Source organism: Artemia franciscana, chromosome 6 (genome assembly GCF_032884065.1).
Source record: "Artemia franciscana chromosome 6, ASM3288406v1, whole genome shotgun sequence".
NCBI lineage: Eukaryota > Metazoa > Arthropoda > Branchiopoda > Anostraca > Artemiidae > Artemia > Artemia franciscana.
In genome coordinates, this window is record NC_088868.1 from 10192906 (window position 1) to 10209257 (window position 16352).

The 16352-nt window shown below is 33.7% G+C and overlaps 1 protein-coding gene across 1 annotated transcript in view; it reads right to left on the reverse strand.

Annotated features, from left to right (window-relative positions):
• LOC136028017 (mitochondrial inner membrane m-AAA protease component AFG3L2-like) overlaps positions 1 to 16352 on the reverse strand; it is a 98922-nt gene that overhangs the window by 19687 nt on the left and 62883 nt on the right. The window contains exons 7-10 of the mRNA XM_065705570.1: positions 12967 to 13120; positions 9418 to 9645; positions 6913 to 7139; positions 2152 to 2352 (exon numbers count right to left, since the gene is read on the reverse strand). Coding sequence (XP_065561642.1) covers positions 2152 to 2352; positions 6913 to 7139; positions 9418 to 9645; positions 12967 to 13120 — 810 coding nt within the window. The remainder of the gene's footprint in view (positions 1 to 2151; positions 2353 to 6912; positions 7140 to 9417; positions 9646 to 12966; positions 13121 to 16352) is intronic.

A 16352-nucleotide genomic window follows, 5' to 3' on the forward strand; every position in this document is an offset into this window, starting at 1 on the left:
ATCCAATAGTGCATAAAAGATGTCCCTGTAGACCAAACATGCATATGTATAAATTGATTACAGGCAAAGGCAGATGAACTCTATAGAGAAAGCCGCTTTGATAGTTCAGAAACAGTTCCAGGGACAAATCGACAAAAGCCCAGGTTCCATGACTATCCAGGTTCCAGGTTCATTCCTCAATTCTATGGCTATCTACCTTAATTCTGCCCTAGGATTGATGGACGATAGACTATCTATCAACAAGTGAAAATTACTTAATGTTTTTTTTATAATCCTGAAGAAAGTTCATACCAGCTTTGCCTCTCACTCAGACTATCTGTCTTGGCCTTTTCTCCAGTTAACCATGGCTTGATGACAGTCTGATTTTAATCCAAGATGGAACCAGGTTCGATTTGTACTCGGGGACTTTAATATCCAGGTTTATGGCCGATTAGGTATGGAGAAGGAGAACAGCAGCGATAAAAGACTGCTACAATCCTATACGTACAAAAATCTAGTTATAACCAATACAGGAAACTTGTCCCTCAGTTAACGTTTTTTTTCCATGCCAATCTCGGGTGGGGAAGAATTACCTCATCTCCCTTACATACAGGTATTATAAGCCACAATCAGCACAGAAGATGGAGATATGTTGTTCATTATAACCAATGCTGTTGGCCTTACCCATGTACACCGTAATATTGGCCTATCATTTTAACGAGCACGAAGTTAAAAAGGCACATTTTTATTATTATTTCATTTTATTATTATTTTTTTATCTTGTTTGTTAAAAATAGTACGATTCCCGTAGGTAACTTGAAATAACAGAGAACACTGGAAAAAAAACCTTAGCTGGCGGCCTGGGATTAAAGCTCATAGATCTCACAAAGGCCCACGCCCTCTTTCGTCCTTTATAGATTAATTTGTCTACCCTGGGTCCATACAGCTGTATTTTCTGACATAAAACAGCTCATGCACATTGTATGAAAAAAAAAGAAAAAACTGCCATACCACCACTTTAAAAAAAAATAAAGAGTCAAGTCAAAAACAAAGCATCTTAATTGAGATGCTAAAAAACAACAATGCTTCTTGAATTTTCACCACATAAAAGGCATTTTTCTGAAATCTCCATTTAGTCACCAACATTTAGTCACTTTTATAAATTTAAAAACGATTTATTTTCAACAAACGAGCTGAATATTCCGACGTATCTAGTAAACAATTGTTCTGAGTGATAGGCTCAAAAAAAGCCTCTCACTCAAGCATTGCCTCTTAAAGCCTCTAAAAAAAAGCCTATTAAAATAAAAAGCCTCGAAAAGCAGGAAATTGTAATGACATATTTGTTGACATTAACGCAAATAGGACCAATAAAATCTGATCCAAAACTGGCCTATTGGCAAAGAAAAAAATGCTGCCCTGCGAGCCCATGGTCAAACAATGTGTTCATTTATCACTTTGGAAAACTTGAAAAATTGCCATGGGAATGCGTAACAAATAAAAATATTGGAGCTATTTCCCAAACAAGGATAATTTTGCTGTTCTTGTAATTCCTCGGCACGCCTTCTTTTTTCACTTTCTCTTTTAGCAGCAAGTCTGCTTCCGCGTTGCTCTGGTAGTTCCTCGGCACGCTTTCTGTTCTTTTTTTCTCTATCAGCCTCAAGCCTGTTTCCTTGCTGTTCTTTTGCGTTTTTTGGCATAGACTCTTTGAGCATCTTCATCGGCTTTTGCCATGGTAAGTTCATCAGTCATTGTAAACTTAAACATTAATAGATTTCTACGTGAACATATGTCTTAAATATCTTGAATGACGTCACCGTCAAAGCAAAAATGACGACAACTAATTTCATGACGTCAGTCAACACAGAAACATGACGTCACCTGATCCACAGACAGACACACAGACAGACAACTTATTTTTATATATATAGATATGGCGTCACTCACACTTTCCAGGGTTAGTAGCTATAACGCTATCGAATAACTAACCCAGGCCAGATCAAGCAATAATCCTAACCTCAAACGTCATTTGCGTCTCTGGAAACACTAAGTTTAACTAATCGGGCTTATCAAATAAGTAATCTTGGAATGTTCGAGCTCACTAAGTAGGATTTTGGCACTAGCAAACTCTACAACAAATATAAATAGATAAGGCAGAAGAAGAAGAAGAAATACCTGAGCATAAGCGCTTTGCGTCACTTTCTTCAAATCATCTTGAGCACCTGTCGTTATTCGTCCAAAGAACAATTCTTCTGAAACTCGGCCACCGAGTGTCATACACATCCTGTCAAATAACTGTTCCTTTGAATAGAGATACTGTTCCTTAGGGAGGTATTGTGCATAGCCCAGGCCTTTGCCCCGAGGGATGATTGATACCTTAAATCAAATGTATATGTTTGAGTAAACAGCCATTTTATTGAGTAAAATATTTCGAGTAATTATTTTATTTTACTATAAATATTTATTTTACTAAAAAATTAAAATAGCCATTGACTGTTTTCTTACAGTCGAAAAAGTTTGGAAGAATAGGAACATAAGTCTGTGAATGAATATAAGAAAATTTGAAGCTACAGTGATGATAATGGCCGAGTAAACTGCTGAAACATGGGTATTCCGAAAGACGGAGGAGGATTTGCTGGATGTTTTCCGGAGAATTGTTTATGGATTGTTTTGGATACCCGTCTGACTGACCGTATTTTAAACAGTAAGCTGTAAGAAAAATATGGTTCGATTTCGCTTTCTAGGGCTGTAATGAGAAAAAGCTTCAGATGGCTAGGACACGTTCTGCCGAAAAAGGTAGACAGATTGCCAAAGATCATCCTTTTCAGCCAACCCTCTAACACCAAACGTAAAGCAGGTCGTCCCTGAACCATGTGGGAGGAGGTCCTAAGGAAAGATTTAAGGGAATTTGAACTATTTGGGAGGGTATTGAGAGGGAGGGTTAGATAGGTTGGGATGGAGGTGGAGCGTGCTTAACTGTGTTGGCCATAAACGGCTTGGTGCTGCAGTGAGCTCTTGTTAGTGATAGTAGTGGTAAATAGTAAGTAAATAGTAAGCAGCAATAGTAGTAGTAGAGTTCATAAATGAGATCATGAATTATACATACAATTACATAATATGATTTACTGATACAATAAAAATAAATTTAATGATTGCGTTCTATACACAAACAGAAGTATTATTAGCTTAAATATAGGTGGAGGGGGGCAAACTTTACCAAACAGTGATCAAAATTTCTTTAAAACGACGGAACTTGTCGAACCAATTTTACGTACCGTTTTCTTTTCACCGACTAAAAGAAACGAATTGGGGGGTCTTATAGATCCATTTTCTGCATACGCAATCAACACATCACTGTGTAATTTAGTTTTACAAATAAAAATCAAATCCATTCAATCTAAAGTTGTGAAAAAGGTAGTAGTGACAGTCTTCTCATGGTGCCCCTGAGAGTAGTCGGCGCAAATGGGAGCCTACTACTGCTAATTTCATTCACTGTTCAGCCAATAGATATCCTTACCAGTGGCTGAACAAGATTCACAGTATTACATTGCCTAGACTAGATGGACTGAAGTCAATAATGGCTTTTAAAATAATGTAAGGGGGTGGGTCAATGTCCCTGGAATTGCGGAGGGTGGGTCAATATCCCTGGAATTGCGGGGGGTGGGTCAATGTCCCTGGAATTGCGGAGGGTGGGTAAATCCCCCTGGACTTGAGGGGGTGAGTCAATCCCTTGAGTAGCAATTCGAAGTAGGAGGAAGAACTTTTCTCGTTAGTACCGGTTCTCAAGGTCAATTGTCACTTGCCGCTAATGGCTAGTAAATGGTGGGTGACTCTTCCCTCCAGTGTTGCTTGCCAAAGCCTGCCTGAAGCTGGTGGGTGAGGTTCTTGAGAAGAAAGAAAACAATAATGGACGCCTTGGCAAAACCAAGGAAGTCTGATGTACAAAGGAAGAGAGATAGACAAGACTAATTCAAATTACCACGCAGGGGGGGGGGGGTCTTGCTTATCAAGCTATGTATTTATTATGGAGTAATTTGTCTAATGTTTCGTGTTTTAATACAATCTATTTTTTCATTTTTGAATTTAAATAACAAAGAGATATATAACTCTACAAAAAGAAAACTTCAAACGAGACGACGGCCAGTAGAGAGGAAAGACTAAAACAACAACGCGGATATTTCGCCTGTATCCAAACAAGGCGTCCTCAGCACAAGATAAAAAATTAAAAGAAAACTAATCTAAAAACAAATAAAAACCACCACCAATAATAATAAGTACAATTGTCGCTACTTATCCACATAGGGAAAAGCAGCTATGTGAGTTACTTCAATGAGAATCAAAGAGCAACTGAAAAACCTTTAGGCTTTCCTTTCTACTAGCCGTCGTCTCGTTTGAAGTTTTCTTTTTGTAGAGTTTTATCTCTCTTTGTTGTTTATTGTCATGTCTGGCCAGTTCGGCTTAAGAACTTTAATTTTTGCATTTATTTTTGTTTTACTTTTCTCGTGGTTTCCGGCTTTACAGTAGACTCATACGTCAGGCCTAGCAGAGCCTGGCAAATTATTATATATGCAATTATGGCTAAATTTATGGCAAATCATATATGGTAAAGTTTTTGAAATCTGTGTTAATATTTTAGTTATGAAATTTACAAAATTATATGTAATCTGAAATTAGGAGGGTGACCATACGACCTATTAATAAGTAATGGTCATAACGTGTTTTTAGTTTAAAAAACATTAAAAATATAATATATAACTGGTAATTTGCCAGTTGAGAAATGAAATTGAATCTTAGAAGGGGATAAAGTGAACAATGCTGTTTGAGGGTATTTTCTCCAATGAGAATGCAATTTTGGAGAAAAAGTAAATGAGTATTTCTTTTTGTTAAAAAGAGGAATCTTCAAGGTTTTCCCGAAAATTATAAGATTTAGCTGAGGATATTTACTATTTAGTTGCTCGGATATATACGCTAAAATAGAAATTTTCAATAAATACAAGAATATTAAAAAAGAAAAATATATTGAATATTAAAATATATTAAAAATATATTTAATTTTAATATAATATAATATAATTTAAATAATAAATATAAATAATAAATTATATATTATATAATTTGTATTGTAAATACAAATTATAAACTATTTATAAATTATAAATTATATAATAAATTATATAATATAATATAATTTAATTAATATAATTTTTTATAATATAATATAAAAATATATTAGCTAAAAAGAAACACTATGTTTTGAATCACGACGTGATTAAAGAATGGTCTGAAATAAATAATCATGTACATAATATAATATATGATAAATTATATAAATTAATACATTATCAAGCCATTTATCGTATAAGTAAATCCAAATACGCTGAAATACACTAAAAATATCGTATTCTGTTTGGCTTCTATGAATTTAATAAAATAGAATTTTGAATAATGAGAAACACATTGAAATGCCAAGGATAAATACGTTTAAATCCGACGGTTTCAACTGGCTAGTAGGAAACTAACAGAAGCAAGTATATCTTTAAAACTGAAGGAAAATCTGAAATTTAATTTTGAATGCAGATTTTGGTGGTAGAGGGAGGGCGGGGTACAAATAAAGCCTACTGTAGGTAACTATCACAAAAAATCAGATTTTAATTTATTTTAAAGTGTTTCAACTTTCTTTTCACTTAAAACATTGTTAATAATTCTATTTGTGTGTCTCTTACATTTTGACTTTCAGTACAAATTCAGCTTTTACTCTTCTATGAATTTTCTGTAATTTCACTCCAATTTGAATCTATTAAAGATTTTAATAAATAAATGTTCCATCCAAGGCTGTATCTACGGGGTAGGGGGATTGAACCACCCCCCGCCCCTTAGATTTTGGTAGACCCACCCCCTTCAAAAAAAAACTTTTTGCAATATATATAATAATGCAATATGTGCAATATTACATAATAATGCAATATGCAATATACAACCATAATAATAATATAAAAACTATACAATAATTAAAAAATAATAATAAAAACATAGGGAATAAATCTGCAAAAACAAGCTGGTGACATGTTGCATAAAATAAGAAACTTCTGGCAATCCTTGAAATGTTCATTCGTCCGACAATAAACAAATTGTTAACATTTTATTTTTTTACGCACAGAAGATGTTGTCAAATTCAACTAATTAGATTTGCTTATTTATTTTCAAGGCAAAGCGTGGCAACACTGATGAAAATGTGGCATTGCTCTAAAAACTTCATGTAATTTTGAAACAATCAAATGTAACATCTCAAAACTCGTGATTTTCAGGAATAAATAGACCTCGGATAGGTCAAGGGAGGGGGATCTTTACATTTTTGACATCCTGAATATTTTGGTGGTTCTATAATCTGCGTAGTTTCTATGTATTTAGTGATTTGAAACCCCTAAGATAACTAGTCGCCTTTAAAAAAGATTTGAGTATCAACATTACAGAAACAAAAAATAACATGAGTAAACAAACTTTTAGACTACGTTTTCTAATAAGAGATATTAAACAGACAAAAGCACAAAAACTACTTTATAAATTAAATAGCCTGTAAATGAAAATCAGCAGCATCTATAGTCTTCCTAGCCATGATAATCAGCAACATCTACGTTCTTTCTAGCCACTACAGAAATCAAAGCCACCTAACCACCCTCTTTTTACAAAGAAAGTAAACACTAGATCCAAACATGGATTAATACCGCCTTTCGTTCGAACAAAACTCATTTCAAATTCCATTGTGCTTTATCAAGTGTCCTTTTCAACTTTTTCTTTCTTATTTTTACTCTTATTTCTAATTTTAATATTATTGTAATTTTATAATTGTAAACACACACTGTAAGGACATGATTATTTAGTTACATTAAACATTAAACATTAAACATCAATTAAAACATTCTGATTTTTGTATCTTACTTTTAGTAAGGGATCGGCATGCTCTAAGTACCATCCAGCGACTGCGTGACCAGCTTCGTGGTAAGCAACCGTTTTCTTTTCGTCTGGTTGGAGAACATTTGTTTTCTTTTCCATACCGGCGACAACACGCTCAATGGCTTGTTCGAAGTGTTTCAGATTGATTTCAGTTTGGAGATCTCGGGCTGCTATTAGGGCTGCTTCATTACAAACGTTGGAAATGTCAGCCCCTGTAATAAGAATTGAAACCATTAAGTTCTACTGATGAAGGTAAAGATCGATGTTGAAATTTATAACGGAAAAAAGGTGCTTTACAGAATATAAACTATATAAAACCATTATATATTTATATATAATAATATATAAATTTTATTTTATAATTTATATTATATTTTATATGGTTTTATATTTATAAAACCATATATATATATATATATATATATATATATATATATATATATATATATATATATATATATATATATATGTATATATGTATATATATATATATATATGTATATATGTATATATATATATATATATATATATATATATATATATGTATATATATATATATATATATATATATATATATATATATATATATATATATATATATGTGGCGGTATTGGGTCCTATGGTCCGCATTGGCGTGGCAGACTATCCTATGATATTTGGTGCTTGGTCCACCCTACAATAGAGGGAAAGCGACGATGGAGGAAAGTGACGCTTATACGATGTCTAGAGAAGACACACTCGCTGGGAAACATTGTAAAAAAATCTGTGGCAGCAAGTCCTGCAGAGGTGGTTGTCGAAAGACCCCGTTGGTCCTCCGACCGGTTGAGGATGAATTCTGCATGGTTGTAGAATCATTCAAATTAGCGCCTTAATTAAAAAAAACCTACGTCTATAAAAATTAAAATATTGTTTTAAAAACTGAAAGTAAACAGCTGGCCTTATTTAAGTTTGAAGGTACTGCAGCAACGATGACAATGCCACTTATTGCCATAAGCAGATCTTACTGTAAGGGGAAGGGGATACCAAGGCCATTTAAATAAACATCCTGAAGTGATTTACGACACTATAAGTACATTTGTAAGACGATTATAAAACAAAACTACCGGCTCTCTCGACACCATATCCATTGATTTATACTAATGAATTTCCGAGAAGAAAATTTGTAAGAAGAAGGGAATCAGTAGACTATAAATTTTCGAACTTTTCACAGATAGCGCAAAAGCGCTACGTATGGAAAGAGTCAAGGAGAAAGGCGATATCAAATTTTGCTTATATACTTTGCTTATTTATTCTTACGGTTCAACCTGGCAACACTGACAAAAAAGTAAAAACGCTCTGTAAATTTCATAGTTTTCTAACAACAAACAGAAAAATCTTGTAAAAATTTGGTTTTCCTGCGTGAATAGATCTTTGATGATCCCAGAGGGCAAAGAATGCATTCGTTTTGATGGAATTGCAAAACACTAATTGGCGCATGTTTTTTTTATTGTCATTTTTTTTTTACTTTTACTCTACATTCGACCAATGATAAAAAATCCAGTTTTGCTAAAGAAAAAAAAGGCACAATAGACGTATTTGCATAAATGTTTGATCATAACTTTATCCAACATTTTGTCTTCTAGACAAACTTTCTCCGAAATATTCTACCATAATCCGAAATTCCATATTTAAGAAATTTACCCCTAAAAAACTTAAAATAACTACGATACAGTTAAAAAACCAAACAATCTAAAATCACCAAATGTATTAAATCACCAAATAGCTGAAATCTATGTTTTAATATATTGGCCAAGCGTATTTTGAATTATAAATCGGCCGAGCAGCATAGCATTTTCAGTGGCGCAAGTACCATTTAATTTCTATTAAAATTGTTATTAGTTTTTTAGGAATTTCCCAGCGTTCGAAAGAGAGTATTGCCATTAATTACAATAAAAAATTGAACAGGTATATTTATCAGGCTTTCTAGAGCTTTGTTTGACAGCAAAACGAATTATTTGAAAAAAAGACACAATCTTCAAAACTTATTTATTCTAATAAATAAATAAAATTAATATTTTTCTAGCTACAAAACGAAACCTTTCAATTAACGAAGTAAGAAATGATAATTTCTTGAAATAACAAGAAGTAATAATATAATATAATATTTATATAAAATAGTAATAAGAAATAATTATTATTCGTTGTTGAACGCCACAAATAAAAAAAAAAAAACAAAATTACAATAATCACTGTCGAAGTGTTATCAAGTTTATTTGAAATAGCCCTAGCCACCTAGGAAAAATATAACTTTGTACCAATCATAGTATCAACGGTCAATAACAAAAAAAACATAAATCATATTATCAAAAAAATTTTAAATATAATAATATTACTAATCAAAAATAGTACCAACAACAGCTAACACGATAATTTCAAAAGTCGATAGTAGTAACTAAACTTTCGAATTCGGCAAGATTTTCAGTTTAAATCAAATAATGCAAAACATATTACCAGTAAATCCAGGCGTCAAAGCGGCCATTTTTCTAGACAGTTCGTCTTTATTCACCATTGTTTTAAGATTCTTTAAATGAACTTTAAATATGGAAGCCCGTCCTTTGATATCAGGAGCAGGAACATAAATTTGTCGGTCGAATCGACCCGGTCGGAGGAGGGCTGGATCAAGAATGTCCATTCGATTTGTGGCAGCCAAAACAACAACATTTGAAGCGGTATTGAAACCTAGAAGAAACCAATATCCATATATATATACAGAGAACCAGAGTTGCCAGATGGGACATATTTGTACCATCAAATGTATAATATATATATGTATATATATAAATGTATATATATATATATATATATATATATATATATATATATATATATATATATATATATATATATATATATATATATATATATATTATATATATATATATATATATATATATATATATATATATATATATATATATATATATATATATATATATATATATATATATATATATATATATATATATAACCGAAAGCATCTGTCCTCTATACATTGCTACACCGTTCATCTGATGACCAAAGAAACTTTATAAGAAGTTGTTAAGTACGCGCTTGCAAAAGTTTAGGTATAAAAACGCCCAGTCCTCTTTGAATACTTTTCGCACTGATTAAATTAGAGACCCTTCAACACGAATAATAAAAAGCCCTTTCAGGTAAAATTATTCACATTTTATGTGGATATTCAATTAACCGGTTAGTTAGTCATGAATTCTTCCTATTCCAGAATTATAAATTACTTTTCAGTAAACTCTCCGAGTTCGTTATTCAATAATACTTTTCAAATTAAAAAACACTACCGTTATTTTACATGTAGGCTTAGTGAATATTTTCCGCAGGTAGGGGGGGGGGTTCATACTGAAATGAATTTGACGTACATTCTTTTCCGATTCTATGCATATGTAATCAAATAAATTAGGCAATTTACGTAAATGTTGGGTATAGGACAACTATATTCAGCCTCGGATTGACTCCATTGTGAAAAGCATTACGTTCGAACAAACTCGACATTCGCGTTATCAATTCAGTGAATTATCGTGTTTTTGGATTATTGGACTCGATTCGCCAATAAAGGGGAATTTCCGTGACAGGAAGGTTTAATTCCTTCATATCATAAGTTCTGTCAGTTTTAATGGTCACCAATCTTTTTGTATATGTAACTTGTATTTGTTGTGACCAAATCACAACATTTGTTGTGACCAATCTTATTTGTTTTGTTTGTGTGTTATGCTTGTTCTTAAGTTTTGACTCTGAAGTGCATATTTGGCCCATTTGGACTTATGGCATTTTTTGAAATCATATCTTATCTTCCTTACAATAGGTGAGGCCCAAGACTTCATGGATTGGTCTCTAAACTAACATTGAAATGTCAATTAAAAATGTAATACAAAATGTGAATTAGTATAAAAACATGTAAAAAAAAAAATATGAAAATGTAAAAATAACACTAAAATAAAGAAAAAAAAAATTTCTACTGTGAAATTACAACAAAAGACAAAATAAAAGTAAAAACCTTGTACTCATTTTTCAGAAATACTACCAACTTCTACTGATAACATCTTACAGCACCAAGCCGCCTGAGGCCAATACAATTGTGCAAGCTCCTCCTCTATCCAAATCTATTCAAATACTTTCTTACTATCTCTTTCTACCCCCTTCAGGGATGGCCTGTTATTCGTTTGGCCCTCAATGGATGGCCGGAAATGACGATCTTCGGCAATCTGTCATGCTTCATCCACAGAACGTGTCCTAGCCACCTCAACCTTTTTATCATTATGGCACTAGAAAGCGGATAAAAACCACGTTTTCCGTAAAACTTACTGTACGGTCAGTCAGACGGAGACCCAAAACTGGCCGTAGATGGTTCCTCTGGAAAACATTTAATAAACCCTCATCTACCATTCAGAGCGCCCACGCTTTATTGCCATACTTGACCGCTGTCATCACAGTAGCACGAAATAATCTAATCTTGGTGTGCAGTCTTATCTTCCCATTCTTCCAAACCTTTCTTCACTACATCCTCCATCTTCACTACCAATCTTCACTACATCCTCCATCTTTACAAATAATACAACTAAGCAGTAAGCAGTAAGGTAAGCAATAAGCAGCAAGGTAAGCAGTAAGATAAGCAATAGGCAGTAAGGTAAGCAGTAAGGTAAGCAATAAGGAGTCAGGTAAGCAGTAAGGTACGCAATATACAGTAAGCAATAAGCAATAAGGTAAGCATTAAACAGTAAGGTAAGCAGTAGGGTATCCATTAAGCAGTAAGGTAGGCAGCAAACAGTAAGGTAAGTAATAAACGGTAAGGTAGGCAATAAGCAGTAAGGAAAGTAGTAAGCAGTAAGGTAAGCAATAAGCAGTAAGTTAAGCAGTAAGTAGTAAGGCAAGCAGTAGGGTGAGCAATAAGCAGTAAGGTAAGCAATAAAGCCGCGTTTTATTTGAGAAAAGATAGTTTCAGTTTGGGCTACAGCTTTTTCAGATTACTAACCTTGCACTTGGGCTAATAAATTAACAAAATTAAAGAAGTCTTCATCCATATCCACCAAATAAATATTTTCTGACGCCATTTTTATGAAACAAGGGGGAAACTACCTAGACAAACAAGTTTCGATTTTCGGGATCTAGTTACGGAAAATGGTACAGTCCGTTACGGGATATCGCAAATAAAACGGCTTTGAGCTTACTAAATACGTAAAAAAAAGCTATTATGGAAACAGGACTGAAAGTAGACTGAAACAAGACCAAATAAAACGCGGTCCACATGATCGTATGCAGTCCACATGATCGATCTTCTCCTTACCCATTATAGCCATTTCCCCTTCATTATTCTCGTTCTTAGCAACTTAGTCCTCTTAACATTAATTTTCAAACTCATTCTTACATTCTGAACTCTTTTTTAGAAATAATAACGTTAACAGTTTATTTTTACCCGCTATTTAAATTGTAAAGAAGAAAAGAAGTTGAGTAAGAACAACAAGAAAGAAAAAAAGTATAAAATGGCAAAATTGCTCAAAACGTGCCAAATGGATAAACTGACGAGTAAAGAACATGGTAAAAAAGGAGATCAAGGCTAAGCAATAAATCTAATAATTTTTTTCCTTTTTGGCAAACTAAAAAATTGTAAAAAAAAAAATAAAAAAAAAACAGAGTAAAAACAACAACAAAAAAGGAACGAAAAGACAAACAAACGAAATTACACAAAATCGTGGCTGAGTGAAAAACTAAGAAATAAATAGAATTCCTAAAGAAAGGACAAGCCTCATTAGACTGTGATAAGATTTTAAGGTAAAAAAAAAAAAATACAATTTTGAACTTTGCTGTCACACTGACATACAGGGAAATAAATAAAAACATTTACGGCAACAAAAATAAGCAAGGCTGACAGATAACAAATCATTGGCTAATAGCAGAGGTTGCACTCCCGAAACAGAACAGATTGCAAAAAGATACAATTATGATACAACTTATCTATATTCTAATTGAGCTATCATGAAGATGACTCACCATCCATTTCGACGAGCAACTGATTCAGTGTGTTCTCTTGTTCTGAATGCCCACCAAAACTCCTCCCACCTCGTTTGCGCCCGACTGCATCAATTTCATCAATGAAGAGGATACAAGGAGCATTGTCACGGGCCATCGAGAACATGTCTCTGACCTGAAAACAAAATTTTTTTACAGACCTAGGCTTTTATGGAACTAAAAACGTCTGTACTAGCGGTGGAGCTGAATTTTCGTGCGATCTTTCAGACGTAAATCGTCAGATGCCTAGTGGTGTATAAGGGCAGCAATTGTTGACGTCCATGTCAGACGATCCTCAGCCAGAGACCACAGCTCATTGACAGGTGATCCTACTGTTCTTGCCTCATCTTCAAGGGAACTAACAACAGTGATCCGTTGCCTACCACTCTTGCCGAGGGTCCGAGGGGTCCAGCCCAAGACGTCACAGGGAAGTCGTCCTTGCCTCATTATATTTAGGTTACCCCAGTATCACCACCTTCCAAGGCATAATTTGTCGGTTATTTTATGTTGCTTGGTGGGAAGCCTGATCCCGCTGCTGGGTACCAAATCAGCCCAGCAAATCGCAAGCATTGTTCACAGACGGTTTCTCAAAATGACATTGCATCCTTCTACCTATTACTGGACGTAAAGGAAACATTGAGAAGCCAGAAGGATTAAAATCATAAAATAAACATTTGGGAAGACTCAAAATAAAATAAGATGGCAATTTTAATGCATCGATCACCTGGCGAAAAACCGTCTATGGTTTATTTTTGTATTTTCTCACGTGCATTAAATCTTATTAAACATCTGTTAAAATGTAATTAAAGCGCATCACAGTGTATTGTATCATGTGTATCAAACTTATTTGGATTAAACAACTTTCAAATATGGATTTCATCAAATATATGTAACAATTAATTGCGAGCCAGTTGAAAATGGTGATTCCTTTGTCTCCCTAGGTAGTCTCCTAACTCCTAACATTAATCGCTCCAGATGGTTCAGGTGAAGACATGGCTTAGCTAGTTCCAGATTCAAGAGCCTACTACCAATCAGGAGAAGCAAGCCATTGTCAAAATCTTTGAACGCCCGACTCTTTGTCTAAAAAATAAATAATGCCCACTGCTTTATACTCCAATGAAACTTCGACAATAAAGGCTGATGATGATAAAGAATCTCCATTTTTGAAACAAAATCCACCAGCCGTATAGCAAGGATAACTTACGCAGATCGAGAATCGAATGAAAACCTCCATAATTTTTCCGTTGCTTTTGGACTCTTCCGTTGCTTTTGGGCTCTTCCGTTGCTTTTGGACTCTTCCGTTGCTTTTGGACTCTTCCGTTGCTTTTGGACTCTTCCGTTGCTTTTGGACTCTTCCGTTGCTTTCGCACCAACCTAGACCAAATCAAAAGTCAACAGCTCCGCTGATCACGTTCAACGAATTTCAGCCAGCCAGCTACCAAATCACATTCAAAGAACGAGTGCACGGCAGCCGCCGTCAACCCCGCAAGATATGGATACTTACAGACCTATAATTTCTGCTAGCTGCTCCAACTAGCGCCAGACCGAACAAAATAGCCTCACAATATTCATCGAGGCTACGGAAAAGAAGAAGCCTCCAAAACAGCAACAAAATCTTGGTGGGAAATCAAACACGTCAAATTCAAATGGGCAAAAAACTGGTTAGCAGTCAATTGCTTTAAGGGATTCGAAATTAAATTTTAGATTTTGGCAAAAATATTTAAACAAAAAATTTTTAAGCCGATCGGGCCTACCTGACCAAAACAAGGAAGTAAGGCTTGAACAAAATAGGTCTACAACAACTAGGAAGAAAATGAACAAACAAACTAAAGTGTTGCCTCTATGACAACAAGGCATCTTCCACGTCGAGTCTGTGCTGTAATAGGAGTAACTAATATCCTTCTTTCTTGGTTTGAACTTTTAGCAATTATTACACCTACTGGTTTCATTTTTGGTTCTTTTCATTCTCTTTGGATTTCCTTCTTCAACACTAAGATACAGACAAAATATTCAAAAGTTTGTCCTTCTCCTGTGTTTAATATTTACTTCTTTGCTTGTATTTAAACTGGTTTCATTTTTGGTTCTTTTCATTCTCTTTGGATTCCCTTCTTCAACGCTAAAATACAGACAAAATATTCAACAGTTTGTTATTCTGCTGTGTTTAATATTTAGTTCTTTACTTGTATTTAAACAAATATACTTATTGCGAATATAAAGGGCATTGCTTCTAAACGATGACACCAGATATAAGATCAAAACATTGCAAGTTTTCTTATTAGGTCGGTTTGTTATAGTGGGATACCTTCGAGTTGTGGGAATGTAAGCTGATTATTGTATGTAGTTATGCAAAGAAATGTATTTGGATCCTATTAACTTGATTGTGCTAGCATGAGCTGCAAAAGTTCGAATTGAACTGAATATTTTGCGAGCAATAGGGAAAATAACTATTTGAATTGGTGTAGTAAATATTGTTTGAGTAAACATAAAGAATGAAAGCAGTAAAATTTCCAGGTTTTATTGCTGATTATTTTTATTCTAACGTCTTTTTTTTACGTCTACTACTTATTGTCTATTATTTACCGACTATCATTTTTCTTCTTCCATCGTCTAGTTTTTACGTCTATTATTTTTTTTTCTAACGTCTATTATTTACCAACTATTATTTTTCTTTTTCAATCGTCTTGTTTTTACGTCTATTATTTACCGGCAACCATTTTTTTCTAAAGTCATTTTTGTGTCTATTATTTACTGACTGATTTTTCTTCTTCTTTCGTCTAGTTTTTCCGTCTATTATTTACCGGCTATCATTTTTTTTCCTAATGTCTTTTTTTCGTTTATTATTTACCAACTATTGTTTTTCTTCTTCTATCATCTAGTTTTTACGTCTATTATACACCGGCTATTATTTTTTTCTATCGTCTATTACATACCAGCTACTATTTTTTTCTAACAACTATTATTTATCGACTATTATTTTTCTAACTTCTATTATTTACTGACTATTATTTTCTTCTTCGATCGTCAAGTTTGTACGCCTATTATTTACTGGCTATCATTTTTTTTTCTGATGTCTTCTTTTCGTCTATTATTTACAGATAATAATTTTCTTCTTCTATCATTTCTCGTTTTAGAGGTTGGTTTAGATGGGTGGATGAGAATCGAGAGCCACGCGTCATTTTATGGAGTCGTTGTTTATGGAGGTTCAACACGTTCAAACACGTTTTTATGTCTTCTTTTTATGGAAATCCAGCATGCACCTACACATAGAGTATTGTATTGTGTGCGTACATAATGTCAATTTTGTAACCCAGTTTTAACACTTTTTGGCTTATTTTTGCTATATTTTTAGTCTATTCTAAGAAAATTTT